Consider the following 21,030-nt stretch of genomic DNA (forward strand, 5'->3'; position numbering starts at 1 on the left):
AATTTGATGGGTGTCAATCTTCTGCTGTCATTATGATGGCAGGTGGTAACAGGTGGATGATCCACACAATCTGTCAGAGTTGGCCCACAGCAGGTGAGGGAGATACGGATCACCCACCAGCCAGATCCAGTTCCTCTTCCCTGATGTATACCATAGAAATGGCTAACATATAGCTCAGAAAAGTTTCTGAGACATTTTGGTCTCAGAATCCACAGAATCTTGCACCATCATAAGAAGTATATGAAACACAAAACATCCCCACTGCATTAGGAGTCTACAAGGTCTCTAACACTTTCAGCCAGCCACAAATATCTCCTTTGGGGGCAAGCTGTTCATGAGGGGCTTGATTGTGCAACTCTATAGACTTTCTTAAATGAGATGGATTATCTGGACCCATTCCAATTTGGTTTCAAGCCATGATGGTTATCCTAATATGTGACCTATGCCTGCAGAAGACAAGGAAGTAAAGAGTTTGTCTAGACATCTTAGCATGGGGGTAGCCAGGATTTTTGTTAGGGGGCAGGCCTTTTGTTAGGGGGGCAGAACCTCAGTTGCTATGTATTTTTATTGGTTCTTATTGATTTGTGGGGGGGGGCAGTTTCCCTCCCTCCCCCCCCAGCTACGCCCATGCATCTTGGTGACCTTCAGTATCATATACCATGATATATTTTCTGGATGAATTATGTGGTTTGGAAGTTGGGGGCATGATAATGTGATTCCACTCCTATCGGATCATTTCCAGAAGGGGGTGCTGTGATATTACTGATGTGCATTGTGGATCCCTCAGTGCCCACCTTATCCTCCATGTTATTAAACATGTGCTTGAAGCCTGCAGGAGACATCTTGAATTAGAAATGTGGTATTAAGGTAAAAGGTAAAGGACCCCTGGATGGTTAAGTCCAGTCAAAGGCGACTATGAGGTGCCGTGTTCATCTTGCTTCAGGCTGAGGGAGCCGGCGTTTGTCCTCAGACAGCTTTCCCGATCATGTGGTTAGCATGACCAAACCGCTTCTGGTGACACCATGATGAGTGCCAGAGTGCATGGAAACGCCGTTTACCTTCCTGCCACAGCAATATCTATTTATCTACTTGCACTGGTATGCTTTAGAACTGTTAGGTTGACAGAAACTGGGACAGAGCAATGGGAGCTCACCCCATTGTGTGGAGGGTCAGTGGTTTAGACCACAGCACCACCCATTCCCTTTTAAATTTTGTATTATCAGTATGCTGGGCAGTGTGCTATTTGTCCTAGAGATTGAACAGGTGAAGCAGTGGAAGTGTTGAACTGGTCAGTAATAGTCTGGATTAGGACTAACACATTATAGCTACTACATTCACAGGGGGTGAACTGGAAGGGAACATTCCACAAGCTTTTGGGAATGGGGGCTAACACTGGTGACTTGGTTCAGGAGAACAGAGAAAGTTGCACAATCTGGCTGCTGCATTTTGGAGAAGTGAAGTTTCTGAGTCGTCTTTAAAGGGAGCCCCACACAGAGTGTATTGCAGTACAGTGGTACCTCTGGTTACATAGTAAATTCATTCCGGAGGTCCGTTTTTAATCTGAAACTGTTCTTAACCTGAAGCACCACTTTAGCTAATGGGGCCTCCCGCTGCTGCCGCGCTGCCACTGCACGATTTCTGTTCTCATCCTGAAGCAAAGTTCTTAACCCAAGGTACTATTTCTGAGTCTGTAACCTGAAGCGTATGTAACCTGAAGCGTATGTAACCCAAGGTACCACTGTAATCCAATCTCGAAGTGACCAGAGCATGGAGTACCATGGTCAAGAATCTCTGTCCAAAAGAAGCCATAGCTAGCAAGCCAGCTGTAGCTGGAAATAGGCAGTCCTAGCCAACAAGGCCACCAGAGCCTGTAGTGACAACACTTGATACAGGAATATCTCAAGAGACAGATCTGCTTCTTCCAGGGGAATGCAACACCATCGAGTTTAGGCCACATACCCATCTTCTAGATAATCTGAATCACATAACACCTCCAGCTTTTCAGAATTCAGCTTCAATTTATTGGTTCACATCCAACCCATCACCACCTCCAAGCATCCACCTCGTCCCTCAGCAACCTCTCCAGATTCAGATGGAATAGAAAGACACGGCTGGGTATTATCCACATACTGGTGGCACTTCACCCCAAATCTCCTGATCACAGATAGCAGTTGTGTCAGATAGATGTTAAATGGTATAGGGAACAAGAAGGGACCCTGCAGGAAACCACAGGACTGCTCCCATAACTGCTTTCTGAAAATAGCCCTGAAGGTAGAACCAAAGACAATGAAGTACAGTGCTTCCAACCCCACCTCCCAGAGCTGCTCCAGATATTGTGGTCAATGGCATAGAAAGCCATCAAAAGAACAGGCAGAGTTGCACTCTCACATCTCTCTCCTGACAAATATATTCAACTAGTGTGACCAAGTAGATTTCAGTGCCACAACCTGGTCTAAAGCCAGACTGAAATGGATCCATATATTCAGCCTCATCCAAGCATGCTTGAAGCTGGAAGGCCTCCACCCAACTGAACACCTTCCCCCAAAAGGGGACATTTGCCATTGGGTTTAACATTTCTCGATTCAGGGAAATCCTCTTATCAGGAGGAAGCTCCTTAATAACCATCTTCAGCCAGAGGTGGATATTATAAGGTCAGGGTGGTATTCAACTAAGTTTTACTTCCAGCAGAAATACTAAAATTAATTAGGTCCATTAATTTCAATGGATCGACTTTGAGTAAAACTTAGACCCTGTATCAAAATTACAAAGACTCAAATATATGTTAACAAATATGAAACTGAAAGAAAAGAGTATTGCTTTCTTACCAGATATCAAGCCTATAAAGTTCAACTGACTGCCACTGGAACCTGGAAATATAGTTTAACACATGACTATCATTTGTGCTGTTGTGCTGTATGATTATAATTCAATTACAGTACAATCCTATACATATCCATTCAAGAGTAAGTCTCAATGAGTTCAATGGGATTTCCTCCAAGTTAAGTAAGAAAGATTGCAATGTTAGCTGTAATTTGAATATCTGTTCAAATATGGTAAGCCATTTTGCTGTTTACCGCAGTCAGAGTAGAATACCGTAATTCACCGCATAATCGTTGCCACCGCATGCGATAGCTAAACTGTACAGTGGATAAATAAACAAGATGAGCGGGGGGGGGGGAGGGAAGCATACCTGGTGCCATGGAGTAGAGCAGAGCAGCCAAGAGCAGTGTCCAGGATGACAGCTGGAGGGTCTACAGAGCCAGGCCAGTTGTGGCCTCAATTAAAACCTTACACTTATTAGGACTGGCTACTGACCGCGATGGAAGTTCAACCCAGGCACCAGATTGCTTTTGCCTCCTTGGGTCCCTCCAAGGTTCCTGATGCCCCCTCTCTCACACCTGCCCCACTCCAGTCCCCTGGGCTGGGACACCCCTACTTGGGACCGGAAGGTGCCAGAGCGCTGGCAGTTGAGCTCAGAGGTCGGGCTAGTGCCAGCTGCCAGCAGAACCGGCCATATCCATTCGTGCCCTGGGGTGCACAAGCCACTGGGGGCACGCGCAAACTCGGCAGGCACATATCTCCGGCATCCTGTGCTTTGGCTCGCACCCAGCTGCCTGCATCTCCTCCTGGGCCCTCTGCTCCGGAACATGCCAGCTACCAGCCACCTTGCTTGGCCATGTCTTTTTTGCTCACATAATTATCATACCCCATTTTTTTAAAAGAGAAACTGGCATAAAAAATGTGACAACTATGTGGTGAATTACAGTATTTTCAGATTCTTGAACTCGTTTACATGTCCCCTGAGCTAAACAATGAGAAACATGAGATTCCCCATTAATGTGTGGGTATTTTTCAACAGTTGTTGACACTTTAAGCATACCTTCATCTACTTTTCCTTACAGTAATTTACTAGTAAGAGATTTTTGAAAATGGAGTGGCATATTTATATATGACAAAGAGAAGAAACAAGAAAAGCAAGACAAGAAAAAGTTCAGTTGCCAAATTTGTTTCAGTTCTAACAAATGTTTATTCAAAATGACAGCATATGTGTATAAATACACATCAACATTTGACCAGCATTTGACAACATCAAGAAAATGATAAGCAATTTATGTCAATATCACAAACCTAAACAATTCAGTTTGTGATATATTTTCCACATGGTTCTTTGTGCTAAATAAATCCCCAGCCTGATTTAGAGAATTCTGTGATAGCCAACAGTTCACTGATGAGCAACTTTGAAAAAAAGGTATTTCTATTTAGCCTTTAAAGTGCTTTTGTTTTTGTGTTTTTTTATCAAGGTTGATGCCTATTAAGTGTGACCAAAATTAAACTACCATTTCTGTTCATAACAGAAAGTTATGGCCACATCTATAGCAAGCAAAGGCTGCTGCTTTTCCGGAAAAAACCCCCCAAATTGACTTGTCATGGAAACCGGGCTATATATCCTGGTTCCATTTTTCCCTCTGTGCAACTCTTCCACATATTTTTTCCCCTTTGTCCCCTCAGATCTATATTTATCATTTCTGGTCCTTTCTTGTATTTATGTTAATTCTCTTCCTTTTGTCTGTGACCTCCCATTTCCCCTCTCCCACCCATGGCCACTTTTCTCTTGCCTTTCTCTTTTTGTTCCAGATACATTACTACAGAATTTTTTTTAGTGAATGCACACTCTAATGGTGTTTCTCCTGCTGGGCTCTGAACAAATACAACTGACCACTGGAGCAATCTGTGTAAACTTAATATCACGTGCTGGTTCCAGATGGACAAGCTGAGTTGTTTGATTGCTGGAGATTATCACAAAATGAGGGTGAATTATAGCTCTGGTACTTGTTTGTGAGTATTCTTAATAATACAGTGTCATGTATTAATAATAGTGTCTCACACATAACAAAAGCAATAGCTGAAGGTACATCTGTGGCTCCATTATGAAGTCATTTGTGCATGGCTCAGAATGTAAGTAATAGGGCAGGGCAACTTCCAGCTTTCATGCTCTGATTCTACACACAGAATCAGTGGGAACTATCTTGAGGTGCTGTTTATTTAAACTTATATTGATACTGGACTACACTATGGGAATTTGATTAACAACTAAGTGCTAGCTTGTAATACTCATTGTTGGACTCCCACCAGCCTGATTCATTTGTGATATGTGTTTAACAAGCTCTTACCCAGGAAAACGGCAATGTAAGTCTTCTCTTGGTGTGTCATATTGGTTTGTGCACACTGATGGTGCCTCTTATTGCTCCATGGGATTTCTAGATCAGTTACTGTAGCACATCACTGAACTTGTAACACTGTATATTGTGATAGTGCTCTTTTTTAAGTTGCATCATGCTACACAATTCAATGCAGTATCACTGCACTAGTGGGTCCGAGGGATGTGTTTCACCATCATTCACAGAAATTCCATCTTCTTCATTTGGAAACCTATTCAGCTGGCAGGCGGATGGGAGTGGCTATACCCGGTGTTGGGCCAGAAAAAGAGAACAGGGACCTATTGCTTTACCACTCATCCCACTGCCCATCCTGAGATGGCAAAGGCAACCTCAGTTAAAGTGCTGGAGAACCCCAGATGCAGATTGATTGCTCCCTGGTTAGTTTGAAATTGTGGTGGGTGTGGCAGATCCCCTTGCAGGAGTGGAAATGCACTAATATGGCCAGCCCCTGGAAATATTCAGAATCCAAGGGATTTTCCTGTTGGCAAGTTATTCTGTCAAGGCTCTAGTTTCACTATGGAATGGCAAGATGGAAAGGGCCATTGGCAGGATTGCTCTTTAACACCCTCTTCAGCACTGTGGAGCCCCAAATGTTCCTTGGGTTTCTGAGGAGCCCTGGTCAATGAAACAGGTTGGAAGATTAGAAGGCAGGTAGCACAGATCTCACAGGAAATACAAGTAAACACTGGTCAGAGTGGGCACCACGTCACCAACCCAGTGCATGGGAAAACATTTACTGGCAATTGGAGCCATATGTCAATCTAGTAACTGGAGTTGAAAGACCCGCCCCCTTCTACCATGAATGGTTTTAAAGAATTTTTGAGGGGAAGAATCAGTAGTGATTGGTTCCCTGCTTGCCTTCTGGCCTAATTCATTCCTGTAATAGGTATGAGTTACTCGTGCGTAAACTGGTGCCTTTCTCGGTTAATTTGCCTTGTTAAACCTTTCTGACTGCACAGCCCCTTCTCATCGTGGCTGCCTCAGTCACTGGCAGAATCCGTCAGTGGGCGTTTCTTGAACCTCTTCCAACATAAAAGTTGTTTGACACCCAGTCTCCTCCTCCTCTCACTGCGCGGGAGTCTTCTGCGCAGGGAAGGCGTGGGTAGCGGAGGACCTGGGCTCTCCTCACTGATGTCCAGTGAAGAGTCCTGGAGCCCTCTCTCCAATTCCCCCGTCTGCCCCCGTTTATCCATGGTGTTGCGCTGATTGGCTTCCCCTTCTACTGAGCTGTTTCTCCCCCTGCTGCTGGGTCCTTCGCCAGCATCATCTGGGAGCCTCCCCTTCGCCTCTCGCTCCGATGTCAGTTCCCTGACAATTCCTATAGTTGTTTGTTGCCTGCCAACCACGTGCAGCTGCTGACAAGACCCCTGCTTTGCCCCATGGGTTCCCCCCCCCGAACATCCATGACAGGGAGGAAGAAGCAACTGAGAATACGCAGTTTGCCTCAGTTTGTTGCCTGCCAATCATGTGCAGCTGGTGGCAAACACTTGTTTCACCCCACATAGGGGCTTTTCTTAATGTTCACGGAGTATGGAGGGTGGGTGCCAGAGATATGCACTTGGGCAGAGAAAGAGGTAGGGAGATGTACAAGCTGTTTGTGTGTGCACACTAAGAGAAAGAGATAGGATGAGGTAAGTATGTATATGTGGTCTGTGAGAGAAAGGGAAAGAAAGGCACACGTGTTCTATATGGGGCTGCCCTTGAAGAATGCAGTCACAAGTTACTGGGTGGCGGAGCAAGGTGTGAATGGGTCACACCGCTCCTAAAAGAACAGCACTGGCTGCCTTTTTGTTACTAGGCCAACCTTAAGCCACTTTGAGGTTTTTCTTCTACAATCAAGCTACACGTATATAAATTTTATTAAATAAATAAAGGTGCTCACTTTGTTGTTTATAACTTGGAACCTGGGCTTTTAAAAAAGCAGCTCTCCCATTATCTGCAGAAGCGATTCTACTGATAGTTCCATTTACACTATGACTTCTTCTACGGTGAGTCATAGCAGGGCCTTCTCTGCCACCGAAGGTATATTTGTACCCCTAACAATTACTTTTTGATGTTTACTGAAGGCATACTTGTTCAGTTTGCTCTTTGGGAACTGATGAGATGGTTGACCTGGTCTTTTTTCTGTGAATCATATACTGCTGATATTCTGTGGAAGATTCATGGAGATAAAGAACTACACAACTTTTAGAAGACTTCAGAAGGCAGTCCTGTATCATGAAGTTTTTAATGTTTGATGTTTTCTTATGTTTTCATATGTGATGGCTGCTCAGGGTGGTTGGGGGAACCCAGCCAGATGGGTGGAGTATAATAATAAAATTAATGCTGTTGTTGATAATTTTATGGTTTTAGTGAGTTATTGATTTTATGTTGCATTTTTTGCACATTTTTGTACACTGCCCTGAGAGTGGTCTAAAAATATGATAATTTTATGAATTTACTTATTATTGCTAGCAGCAATATCCAGGTATCCTGAGAAGGGGCAATAAAATAGTTGTTCATACATGCCAAAGCATACTGAAATAGAACATAACTGGAGAGGGAACAAGAGTGTGTATAATATACAGATTAAATAAAAATTAAAGCTGTAATGCAATGCTAATTTACTTGGGAAATAATCATTGCACACAATTGGTCATTTCACAGCATAAACATGCATAGAATTGCAGCAGCATCTCCATGTATCTTTGACTAAAAAGCGAAACTTGTTATATGCAGTCTAATATTTGAGGTGTGAGCAGGAGAAAATGGAAACAGAAATGAACTAGAATGTCTACTGCACATTATTCCCTCCGAAAATTCATGTCATGGCACATTCCCTGCTCTGCATTCACTTTCTCATATTACAAGTTGGAAATTGAGGTTCAATTGCTGTACTGCATACATTACAGCACAGGCTGTTGTGGTGCTTCTGAGTTTTAAACTACTTCTGTTTTGTGACTGGCTGCCCATTTACATTTTGTATTCAAGCAGTTATCTTCCATATCTCCCAGTTCAAAATACAAGGCTTACATGTATGTGTGTGATCCTAAGGAGCACAATTCAAGAGGTGGGTCCCAATAGTCTTCAGGTTGCGTGGCAAAACCTAGGAAATAAAACATACATTTAAGGGCCATTCCATATCAAGTGATCCAATTTTAAATAGTTTTTTTTACCTTGTGTCATCCAATTTTCTTAAAAGTTTGTACACTGGTTCAACGATCAGAACAAAGTTGAAATCTTTTTTTAAAACAAAAAAATCTCATCCCATTTTTGAGTTAAGAGGGTTTGAAATCCCCCCCCCCCAAAATGACAATTTTGGCCTTGCCAAAAACCTGAAAAGCTCAGGCGAGAATGGAGAGATTTCAAAAGTAAAAACACCAATCTCTTTTTTTCTAGAAAAAGAGGTGCTGGAACTCACCACAAATGCCCCCCTTGTTTTCTTATAATGGCAATGGCGCCCACCTGAGAGGCTGCAAAAAAAAAAAAAAAGCCCTGATAATAATTACCACTATTTTTAAAAAATAAATTAGTATTCTGGCCTTCATCTGAAAGTCTCAGAGTAGTTCAATGCATAAAAATTACAAAATAGAAATAAAAAATCCTAATAATGATGATAAAAATAATAAAAGAATATAAAAATGACATTAATAATAATAGAGCTCCACTAATAAATAATAATAGAAAGCTGAGCTAATAATAATAGCTTAATTTAAATAATGATAATAACAATAATAATAACATAGCTGCACTATGCGAATTAAGGTACGGCTACCTTGAAGCTGGCCAAACTAACCAGATTTCTACCTTCTTATGACCTCAGAAACAATTTAAAAAAAAAATCTCTTTCCCCTCAGCCTATCGCTGAGGTAAATTTCCCGCCCTCTGCCCTCCCCCCCCCCTCACGAAGCGCTCCCTGGCCTGGCACGCGCCCCTCCCCCGCCCGTTCCAATTCCCGCCGGGCGCTGGCGGGGCGGGGCCGGGCGGGAGGAGGAGGCGGGCCCTTTGGCGTTTCGCGACACGCGCGGCAGGCTTTCCCCTCTGCTTTACGGCAGAAGGGCGCGCAACCTGCCTGCCGGGGGGTGGGGTTGACGGTAGCGGGGAAGCGTCGGTGGGGGTGGGGACGCGGGACTGAGCTTTCCCTTGGCCAGTGTCTGCCTGACCGAACCCCCCCCCCTCCTCCTGCAGCTGCTCCCCATACCCAGCAGAAGCCATGGTGAGTGTGCGGGGAGAGCTGCGCCCGCTGTCCTGGCCCTCCTTTCAGAAAACGCCACCCCGCTTGGCACGAGGTGGGGCGAGGGGTCCGGGGTGGGGTGGGGAGAGGGGCTTCCGGCAGCTATGGCTGTGCTCTATAGCATGGGGTGGCAACCTAAGGCCAGGGGGCCGGATACTGCCCAATCGCCCTCTAAATCCGGCCCGCGGACGGTCCGGGAATCAGCGTGTTTTTACATGAGTAGAAAGTGTCCTTTTATTTAAAATGCATTCCTGGGTTATTTGTGGGGCATAGGAATTCGTCCTCCGTATATATATATATATATATGTATATGTATATGTATATGTATATGTGTGTGTGTGTGTATATATATATATGTGTGTATATATATATATATATATATATATTCCGGCCCCCCACAAGGTCTGAGGGACAGTGGACCGGCCCAGTGGCGTAGCGTGGGGGGTGCAGGGGGGGCCGGCCTCACCGGGCGCAACATCTGAGGGTTAGGGGGCGTAAATCCACGGGTTAGGGGGCGCAAATTACTTGCCTTGCCCCGGGTGCTGACAACCCACGCTACGCCACTGGACCGGCCCACGTCTGGAGAAGGTTGCTGACCCCTGCTCTATAGGGTTGCCACCTTTGTCCTGGCAAAATAAGAGGGGGGCGGGGGCGGGTTTGTTTTGTTTTTCCACCTGATGTGACCTCAAAGCAAGCCATTGCAGCCTCACAGGATGGGTCCCCTGGAATTTATCGCACATGCATACACACATTTGAGAATCTGTCTGTGCTTGGCTACCCAGAGCTGAAATACATGACCTTTCAACACACCCTTTCAAACGCATGCATTTGGAGAGGATCCCTAATTTGAGAGAGAGAGAGGACGTGCATTGCAGGGGGTTGGACTAGATGACCCTGTGGACCCCCTCCAACTCTTCCATTCTAAGATGTACAGGATAAAACTATCAATACAGGATGTAGCATTTTGGCATTGAAATATGGGACAATCCTGCATTATACACGACAGGTGGCAACCTTGGCTCTGCCCTTCACTGTTGAAGGCAGCAAATGCTTCTGAATGCCCCAGTTGCTGGAAACCAGGAGAGGGAGGGGAGAAGAGTGCTCTTCTGCCCGGATCCTGCATGTGGCTTTCCCATCTGGCTGGCCGCTGTGAGAGCAGAGCCCTGAGACCTACTGCCATATAGGGCGGTATACAAATTTAATTAACAACAGCATGCTGGACTGGATGGGCTACTGGGCTGATCCAGAAGCCAGACTCTTCAAGTCTTCTTATGATTTGCTGCAGTTCGTCCTTTCTTCCCTTGCAATTTACCTTTCTTCTGAAATAAGCCTTTTCCCTCTCTCTCTCCCCCTCTCTTTGCTTTGTTGAGCAGAGGGAATGGTGGCTGTCTTTTCTGAACAGCCGTGTGTGTGTAAGTAATTTGACCTTTCATTTTGAAGAGGTAGGCGCAGGGAACATGCACGGGAGCTGCACAAAAAATACGACACACGGAAGCAAGCACTGGGCTGGCACCCTGATGTATGTGCCTGGCAGCTCAATTCTGTGCTTGCTTACTCAGAAGTAAATCTCACTATCTGTACCAAGTGGCACTTCCAAGAAAGTGTGCGTAGGATTGCAGCCTCATTCTGGAGTAATATGAACTTGGATTAACGATTTTCAATTTCCCAGCGGTGGTGCAGGTAGCTGTGTTAGTCTGTTGTAGCAAAACCAGAAAATAGTCTTTTGGCACCTTAAACGCTAATATTTTTATCCTTGTACACATACTAAGCTGGCTTCCTTCCACATTGTGTTGTTTGAAATTGGTATCCACTGAAAAAAATCTTCATGTAAAGACTTGCCCTAAAAAATCTTTATTCTGATTGTGGAATTTCTTATCAATCTAGATATGAAGGGGCTTGTGTCTGAGGGAGAGGAGTAGTTTTCCTGTACAAGATAGATCATTCCTTGTTGAAGAGGTGGGACCCTCTGGCTCAGAAGCTGAATATAGTTCACCAGGCCCCTTAGTCCAGCCTGCTGTACTCTTTCTCCAGGTCACACACCCCTGACCAGCCACACAGTTTATGGGGGAAGTGATCATAAACTGCTCCAGCGTAGTTAGGATGTGCCCTTGAATTTTGCTGATTCCTCTTGCTTAAATAATGTGGATGGGAGGGACTGTAAATATATCTGTCATTCATGTTTCAGTAACTGCACTTATCTCTTTGCCCAAGAATAGCTGTTGCAGGAATACTGTGTATGGTTTCAAATGCTAGAAGGGGTTGAAAGCTACCAATTAAGGCTCTCTGTAGTGTGTGAGCAGTCTGTATCCCAGGTATCTTATCATTTTTCAGGGTGTTTTCTCTCCCTTTATTTCCCAAGCCCACTGAGACTCAGTAGCATTAATACTTATGCACTGAAATTACTGCTTTTTTTCATTTTCTGATATTGCCTCTCCTTCTCCCCACCCTCCTTTCTTAGGCTACTACTATGATAGCAGTCGGTCTGACAATAGCTGCTGCTGGATATGCAGGTTTGTATTTCTGTATGCAGAATTTTATATGCAGGCTTTATTTCTGAGTGCTCTGAATGGTATTGCATTGTAAATTGATAGTATCACTGTTGCTGAGTCTTTGACCTCACACACGAGAGCATACATCTGACTCCAGTACCTTAAAATCTGTGGCTTGTGGCAAATATTAAATAATATATTAGGAGGTCACTAGGTGTGCTTATTTCCTTGTCCTCTTACTTTCTTGCCTGAGAACAGAACTCATCTGACTGTTTTAGGATTTACATAAATTGCAGGAACTTAACTCCCTCCTCCAGCTATTGTTTTCAGAGTTTCTGCCCAAACAGTCCATCACTTGTTTCAGGTAAGGGTAAAGGGACCCCCTGACCATTAGGTCCAGTCGTGACTGACTCTGGGGTTGTGGCACTCATCTCGCTTTATTGGCCGATGGAGCCGGCGTAGAGCTTTTGGGTCATGTGGCCAGCATGACTAAGCCGCTTCTGGCGAACCAGAGCAGCGCATGGAAACGCCGTTTACCTTCCAGCCGGAGCAGTACCCTATTTATCTACTTGCACTTTGATGTGCTTTCGAACTGATAGGTTGGCAGGAGCAGGGACTGAGCAACAGGAACTCACCCCGTTGCCGGGTTTCGAACTGCCAGCCTTCTGATCGGCAAGTCCTAGGCTCTGTGGTTTAACCCACAGCGTCACCCGCGTCCCCTTGCTTCAGGTAGCAGAGCTTAATCAGCCTAGAGGGTCCTGTCTTACGAATTTAGAATCTCTGGTCCAAATCTTATTATAAGTGCTTGATTCTGACACTAGAGTGCCATCCCAAATTATAACGATTTTAAATTTTCCTTTGAAGCTGCTGCAGCTTTGGTGATCTTCTAGGACAGATGGGGAACCTATGGCTCCCCAGATGTTGCTGATCGAGACTCTCGTCAGTCCCAGCCAGCATAGCCAATGGTCAAGGATGATGGGAGGTGTTGTCCAACAACATATGGAGAACCACAGGGGCTTCAGCTCAGTTCTAGTGGGAATACTAGCTGAAGAACAGCTGCCTTTGTTTTCTCTGTGTTGCTTAAACATAGTGCATAGATAAGTCTTTGCCAGCTTAGTGCACTTCAGATGTTTTGGACTATACAGTGGTGCCTCGCAAGACGAAAATAATCCGTTCCGCGAGTCTCTTCGTCTAGCGTTTTTTTCGTCTTGCGAAGCAACCCTATTAGCGGATTAGCGGTTTAGCGGCTATTAAAGGCTTAGCAGATTAGCGGCTAAAAGGCTATTAGCGGCTTAGAAAAAGGGGGGGGAGCGGGGGAAAATCGGAACACTTGCAAGACGTTTTCGTCTTGCAAAGCAAGCCCATAGGGAAAATCGTCTTGCGAAGCAGCTCAAAAATGGAAAACCCTTTCGTCTAGCGGGTTTTCCGTCTTGCGAGGCATTCGTCTTGCGGGGCACCACTGTAACTCACATCAACCCCAGCCAGCATGACAATCAGGTTGGCAAAGGCTGACATACCTAAATTAGATTTTCAGAGAACTAGCTTCTGCTTAGTCTTAGAACTTGTAAGCACAAGGAAATATACTCTTTCTCAGGTATAGGTTAATGATTAAATATTGGACTTGTTTGTGAAATCATTAATTCTAAACAGCGTTGTTTATATAAGTTATTTCACTTTTTAAGAGCTTAAATTGGGCTTTTCAGGGGGCTGTGACTTTTTAACACTATATTGCATTTCCTTTTTGTAAGTTTATCTCTAACCAGGATAACTAGAACCTTTTTTCTTTTCTTTTTTTATAAAAAAAGCTTGGATTCTGAAAGGCTTATAAAGCGATAGAATAATTTGTTGGGTCATCTGTATATGACCCAGCCAGTGCACATAGCCCACCCCTGATTTCAGTTAACTGTAGGGGGATGGAAAAATAGATGGGGAAAATAGATGGAAAAATAGAAGAGCAACAAACTGGTTGTCCCAGGAAGCTGTAAAAGATTCTTATGTTTGTGATTTGATAAATATTAGGCTCTTCAAACGTAGTGCGTGCATTGTATATCTGGGCAGCGGCCCCTTATAATCAGGGCTGCGTCCTTTCAATATGCAAGTTGCAGGCATGTATCTGTGCAAAGCTTGTAGAGAAACTTCTGCTTCAGATCTGCTCGTTCTGTGGTTGCCATCAGCACTCCTATAGAGTTCCCAGGAAGAAGAATGAAATCAGCAGCAGCAGCAAAAGAGAGGCTGGAAACAAGTAGAAATCACTACACCTCTGCACCCTCTTAAGCCTATTGCACCGGTAGAAAGCTTGTTTGGAGGCACAAAATGTCGTTCCAACTCTTTAGTGCTGGTCAGCTGCACCAACAGAACATGCAGGTCACTCTCCAAGACTTAGTAAGTCTTCCTTTTCTTCAAGGTCGTTATGCACTGCAAGCAATGAAGATAATGGAACCACAAGTAAAGCAAGCTCTTCAGTCCCTGCCAAAATCTGTGAGTTTGCTTTACTCAATTTTCTTTTGCAGCCATATTAGTTGTTGTTTCTTTAATACTTTTGTTTTCCTGTTACAAAATTGTACACACATAAATAATGAAACATGACATAGCTAACAAAAAATGGGTCACTAGGGGAGTAAATTACTAAACCAGGCGTGGCCAAACTTGGCCCTCCAGCTGTTTTGTGACTACAACTCCCATCATCCCTAGCTAACAGGACCAGTGGTCAGGGATGATGAGAATTGTAGTCCCAAAACAGCTGGAGGGCCAAGTTTGGCCATACTTGTACTAAACATACTGTTTTTCAGTACATAATAATGAGGTGATTACAGTAAACCAGTAAAATGACTTCTTCAATAAATCTGCATGGAAAACAGAGCAATAGGAGTGAGCTAATGAGTAGTGCCTGCTTATACACGATATTGTAATATATGTTGTAGGCATTTCTCATCCATGTGTTGTTTCATTTGTATATTTAATAAAATTACACCATACAGTGTAAGAATTAACTTGTTTTTTCTCGCCCCTTGCCAACTTCAAAGTTTGCGACAGATTTTCCATTATGGCTGTTTCCCAGACTGTATTATGCCAGTAATCAATATTCATTAATTGCCAGATTTAGTTCATTCCTTACTACTTAATTGGTCTACATCTGAAGTATATAAATTAAGGCTAATGCTGGGGTTATTGGGATTGTCTGAGCTGCGGTCTGACATATCTCTTTCAAAAATTCCTTCCAAAATTGTTCTAGTTATGAACATTCTCTCCTCTCCTCCCCCAAGGTGTCCTGAGATACATTGGTCCCAGAGAGCCATAACTGGTTGATTTTCAACAGTTATATTTACACATTCCTAAGTGCTCTCCAGATCTCATCCTTTTTTTAAAATCTATGGAAGCATATAATAATGCCTCTTGGAGGAGCTGAAACGTGCAGACAAGTTAATAGAGCTCTGTGGGGTCTTTCAGTATCCTCTTGGAATAGGCACATATTAGTCATTTAAGTCACTAGACTTTAAAGTCCACAATATGGTTATTTTCTGCCCCTTTTGCGAAGCCCCTCAAACAAAAGTTAACCTTTTTTAAGTCTGTTTGAAAACCTTCCAGCTTTTATTTTATATCCATATTCTCTTTCAAGCAGTTTAAAAAGTATTTTATGTAGCAAGCTTAAATCATTGCTGCTTACACAGTTTCCACAGTTCCACCTTTTTCTGGCAGTGCATTTGCCTTATGTATGAGGAGTCATCGGTTTGTGGTAAGAATTTATTTCTACACCACTTTTTCTTATGCAGGTGAGGGAACACCTTTAAATAAAACACAGAACCAAGAGAATACAACAATATCAGCGTCCTGTAGGGATCCAGTTTATTAAAACTATTGCATTAGGACAGCCTTGCTAACAAGTTGTTCAGCAGAACTCCTAGTTAGCAAAGACTGCCACGGGGCACAGTAGAAGAAAACTTACACAGTGGTACCTTGGCTCTCGAACTTAATCCGTTCTGGGAGTCCATTCTACTCCCGAAACCGTTTGAAAACCAAGACGTGGCTTCCTATTGGCTGCAGGAGCTTCCTGCACTCAATCGGAAACCACAGAAGCTGTGTCAGACGTTTGGCTTCCAAAAACGTTTGTCAACCAGAACACTTACTTCCGGGTTTGCGGCGTTCGGGAGCTGATTTGTTCAACAACTAAGCCATTTGGGAACCAAGGTACCACTGTATAGGGATTTCAAACACAGACTACAAAAGGTCACAAAACATCAAAACATCTTTACACATCCTTCTACTTACGTCAAGAAAGGTTACAGGTCATGGGATGCATGGTTCCATACTGATATCAACTCACCCGCAATTACCTTGGGGTTCCCAGACTGTTTGGGTCTCAAATGCTGCACTTCTAACAGTTTCCTTGGCAACCAGGTCCTCAGCAGTGTTTATTGACATTCCAGTCCCCTGTCTTAACTTCCCTGTTCCCAAAACATGTCAAAGAACTTCGAGGAGAGATGCTGGATTTGCACTCCAGTGTTTACTCAAAACAGACTTAGGAAAACATCCTTCATGGTCATTTGTGCCACTTTCAGGGTTAGACAGGATTTCTTGTTTATGGCCTAGAGAGCACGAGGGTTGCAAAATGCAGGCACACAGGAACCATTCATTGATGCATTCTACCTAAAGGTTAAACACAATTAATATTGGAGCAGTTATATCAAAATCTGTATCAAGAATCTTAATATCTAACAAAATACCAAATTTTTTACATCAAGTTCCTTCCATGTTTCTGAAATCATTTCTTTAATGTGGATACATTGAGCTGCAAATTCTTTTCTCAGCACTGCATCGCTATCTTTTTCTGCCATGGCTTCTGCAGTCGTTATCAGGCCAGGCTCCATGTTATTTCTCTGCTGATTCATAAACTCCTCTGCTTTAGGTCTGTCAAAGTCCTGTCTCTGAGAATTTTCTCCCACTCTATTTAGACTTCTAAATGTCACGAAAGCATGTGTGCATATACAAGGAAAACACACAGGTGTGTTGCAGCAGTGAGTGTTTTGCACAAAGTTTACAATCACCTTCCACCAGGCAGTTCTAAATTTCCCACTAAAAAGAGCCCTGCACCACAAACCGTATTTTTAAAAATGCTTTGCAGTCCTGCAGTGTACTTGAAAGTGGGTTGTGTTGATTCTAATGGATTTACTCCCAGATCAGTGGAGTTAGGCTTGCAGTCTAAATATTTGGGAATATGATGAGTTCTCACAGTGCATGTTATCCCATTCAATTTGTGTGTTAAATTCTCAGACTTTCTCTCATGTGCATGATTGTTATTTCTCAAGTTTGAAGTAAGGAAGCAGCTTTTGGTTGTTGAGTTGAGGCAGGGGGGAGTATTTTGGTTTTGTGTGGTTGAAGTCATTAAAAAAATATTATGGGTAGAGGCCTCAAATACAGGAAATGGTCTAGGCTTCTCTAGGCACTGCACACACCAGTCAGGAAGCTAGACAAGAATGTCATTATTTCTCTTAAACAAGAACAGAACAACCACAGGTAGCTGACTAGATGCAACTGTTTCTAGTACCACCTAGTGACTCAACCAAATAATGATGCTAGTCACACAGTTATCTTGCTCATTTTGCATAATGCTTTTTAAAAAAAATGCATCTTATTTTAGGCCTTCAGTGCCTACTACAGAGGAGGATTTGAACCCAAAATGACCAAGCGGGAAGCTGCTTTAATATTAGGAGTGAGGTAAGAAAGAATTTCAGGTTTTCAAAGACACAGGGGCCCAACGACTCTTGGTGACTTTCTCTGGTGTATGCTTGGTATATGAAATTTCAGAGTCAATCAAATTCATTTGTCCCAAACCATTGAGCATCACAAAAGTCAAGTTACGCTGAGGTACATAAGTGGTCTCCAGCATTTTGGGTCCTGTGTTAAAGGTAGGGCTTGTCTAGTTGAAGAGAAGAAACATACCAGTCTGCTGAATCATCCTGGTCATTCCCCGAGAGTGAAAATGAGAAATTGAGCCTTTAGTGTCATCGGCCCAGTCTCGTGGAACAATCTGTGAGCAGAGATTCAGCAGTCATCTTCTGAAAACTTGTACATTCCACCAGGCCTATGCAGGTACCCCCTCCCCATGGTCTGTTGATGTTTCTTTAATTTCTTTCTTTGCTTTTAACTTGTTTTTGACACTTTGTTATTGTTCGGTTCTGGTTTTATATCATTATAAACCGCTGTGGTATATTTTTACGATACAGCATTATAGAAATACTTTAACAAACAAATAAATAGTTATTTGAGTATGTAACACACCAGCAGAAGAAATAACAATAGAAGCAGGGGAGAAAACATTTTATCTGTCTGTTCATGTAGCCACAAACTAATAAAGTAGGAGAGACAATTTCGTTTTGTGCCTGCTGCTGGAATTTTGTAAATATTGTGGAATGTGCATACACAATGCTGTGTGTAACTCATTAATAGGGATGTTTGGATGTCTGATACAAGTGGGCCATTTTAGTGCCAACAGGCCAAGGGAGCAGCAGCCCATCCCTGATGACAGATTATCTATAGGTTGCTTCTTTTGAACATACCTGGAACTGATCTTTTTTGTTTTGTTTTAACTACTAGTCCTACAGCTAATAAAGGAAAAATCAGAGAAGCTCACAGACGAATCATGCTCTTGAATCATCCTGATAAAGGTAAATGAGATAAATTTTGACATTTGTCAGTGTTTGTTTAGTATGAGACCATGCGGCAAAGTCAGATGGGAATTCTTCAAGTGTTGTGCTAAGGAGAAAATGTGATGTTTTCTGGTAGGAGTGAAAGGGTCCTTTTTCGGGTACTTTGCTTGAGTGTATAGAGCAGCTCAATTAGTAGAGCATGAGACCCTTAATCTCAGGGTTTGAGGCCTACGTTGGGCAAGAGATTCCTGCCTTGCAGGATGTTGGATTAGATGACCCGGGGTTCCCTTTCAACTCTATAGAATCATATTAATAGAATCATGGAATCAGGCTAATAGCACATCCTCTGATGTCATTCTGAAGGTTCTCCCTGTCCATCACTCTGAAATGGATTTTATTCCTGTCATGATACATAAATGTATAAAGGTAAAGGTAAAAGTACACCTGACCGTTAGCTCCAGTTGCAGACGACTCTGCGCTCTCATTTTGCTCTATAGGCCGGAGGAGCCAGGGTTTGTCTGCAGACAGCTTCCGGGTCATGTGGCCAGCATGACTAAGCAGCTTCTGGCAAACCAGAGCAGTGCATGGAAATGCTGTTTACCTTCCCGCCAGAGCGGCACCTATTTATCTACTTGCACTTGACGTGCTTTCGAACTGCCAGGTGGGCAGGAGCTGGGACCGAACAACGGGAGCTCACCCCGTTGCGGGGATTTGAACTGCCGACCTTCCGATCAGCAAGCCCTATGCTCTGTGGTTTAGACCATAGTACGTATAAAAAGGTTGGGACAAATATTCCCTTTTGTGGTGTATGACATCCTTTTTTCTTTTCTTTGCCAGGAGGTTCTCCGTATGTCGCAGCCAAAATTAATGAAGCTAAAGACTTATTGGAAGGTCAAGCTAAGAAATGAAGACACACCATCTGATCAATGGCTTTATTTTTAAAATTTATTCTTATTGTTGACAAAAGATGAAGTTTGTGCCAGGAGGGACTGTTTGCTCCAGTATTGGTCATATCATTCATCTTTTTGCTTATATTTAGAGACCTGAATCTATATTCAGGTGCGAGTAATGGATTAGCAAGGTAACACCAACATCCAAGACTGGGTTGCGAAAGAAACCACAACCACCTTTTACGTCTCATCATGTAGTGTTTTGAATTAATTTATTTCAAAGTGTGGACAGTTGTACAAATTGCCCTTTTATAAAATGTCTATCTGGTTTATTCCCATCATGAAATTCCTAGCTTTTTATAATTGCAAGTTTCAAAGCAATAAATTTGTTATGTCTGTAAAACACTTACATTGACCAGAAACAGATCTGTTTCTAGGCTCTCTCCTTCTTTGAACCCTTAAAACAGCTGCCAGGCATGAGGACTGAATTGGGACTTCCCCACAGTGTACCCTTGAAAGCAAGGATGGGGGAGTCTGTGGCCTTCCATATGTTGGACATCATGCTGGCTGGGGCTGATAAGAACTGGAGTTACACATCCTTAGTGGGGCCATTGGTTCCGCATCGCGTTTCAACAGTCTTAGTAACAAGAAAAACTTAACCTGAATGTCATCCCCTCTCTCAAAATCTGCATCTTTGAACATCCTGAAACATCAGTGAATGCTGGAGAATGGAAGAGCAGAAATAAAGCAGCCAGATCAAAATCAGACAAGTCTTCTGGAGTTATTTACTATCCTACACCCAAGCAAAGTTACCTATTCAGCTATTAGCGACAAACTTTTTCTCTAGAGAGCACCATGCCTGTATCCACATTCTAGGTTTACAAATTCCATTTAAAAAAAAAAGTGACCATGTAGTTCAATACAAAGAACCTTATTCTGGCTCATCGTGGTGTGGTTCCTAGATTTTAGCCTATGCTACTAGGTTCAAACTCATGAGTAGCAGCACCGGAAAATCCAGTCTTGCTTACAGCCAAAGTTCCCCTGCTGTTGTGCTGTTAACAGTAGGTACTGGGCTGGCCCTAAAAGACCTTTGCATTCACAGGGCAAGGTTTTAACATGACTGCAGTATGTTACATGCCACCGCCCTTCTCTGCCAAGCAGTAAGAAGACTCCAGGGGTTCCAGGCATTCACCCAGGGTGGTTTTTGTTGGAGAATCAAGGCATAGCGGAAGCTGCAGTGTCTTAGAAATATGGTTTATTCACACACATTTACACTTGAAGCCTTCAGTAGGGGCATACAGAGCATTATGTACATTGCTCCTGTAATAGCTTCAGCAAGTTTTGGTCCAAAGCCATAGCCATTCATGCCCCCCCCCCTCACTGCAGCCCCCTCTGCATGGAGTTCTGCCTAATTTCCTCTTCCTCATTCCCAGATCACCTTGACAAAAAACCTGTGTAAAAGGACTTTTTTTCTGTGTGACATTATGTTCACATTGCCCTGGCAACCTCCCCCTCAGTTACCTAGTCTTTTGTCTTTTAGGCGGCTTTTGCAATGGGTTAATGGCAGGGCCATCA

General features: G+C 43.4%; 2 protein-coding genes across 7 annotated transcripts in view; one reads left to right on the plus strand and one right to left on the minus strand.

Moving 5' to 3' along the window:
• The window catches only part of LOC308585080 (uncharacterized protein), a 459,744-nt gene extending 450,475 nt beyond the window's left edge, over positions 1-9,269 (minus strand). For 5 of the 6 annotated variants that reach the window (XR_014007076.1, XR_014007077.1, XM_081190631.1 and 2 more), the window contains exons 1-3: positions 8,974-9,269; positions 8,232-8,304; positions 2,826-2,867 (exon numbers count right to left, since the gene is read on the minus strand). The gene's annotated coding sequence lies outside the window, so the exon portion shown is untranslated. The remainder of the gene's footprint in view (positions 1-2,825; positions 2,868-8,231; positions 8,305-8,973) is intronic. The other variant, XR_014007078.1, reaches the window with a different exon arrangement.
• Positions 9,270-9,271: 2 nt separating this feature from the next.
• Positions 9,272-20,225, plus strand: DNAJC19 (DnaJ heat shock protein family (Hsp40) member C19). Its single transcript, XM_081190722.1, has 6 exons — positions 9,272-9,414; positions 11,891-11,942; positions 14,326-14,399; positions 17,557-17,633; positions 18,513-18,583; positions 19,403-20,225. Exons 1-6 carry the CDS (start codon positions 9,412-9,414, stop codon positions 19,471-19,473), a joined length of 348 nt encoding a protein of 115 aa, XP_081046848.1. The 5' UTR covers positions 9,272-9,411; the 3' UTR covers positions 19,474-20,225.
• Positions 20,226-21,030: the final 805 nt, after the last annotated feature.

This window comes from Podarcis bocagei (assembly GCF_964188305.1).
Source record: "Podarcis bocagei genome assembly, chromosome: 4".
In the NCBI taxonomy this organism is placed as follows: Eukaryota; Metazoa; Chordata; class Lepidosauria; order Squamata; family Lacertidae; genus Podarcis; species Podarcis bocagei.

What these genes read in the sequence shown, in the direction of transcription:
- DNAJC19 (XM_081190722.1), top strand. An exon ending in AGCTGCTGCTGGATATGCAG is followed by an intron (nt 11,943 to 14,325) that starts GTTTGTATTTCT and finishes CTTTTCTTCAAG; the next exon opens with GTCGTTATGCACTGCAAGCA. An exon ending in GCTTTAATATTAGGAGTGAG is followed by an intron (nt 17,634 to 18,512) that starts GTAAGAAAGAAT and finishes TTTAACTACTAG; the next exon opens with TCCTACAGCTAATAAAGGAA.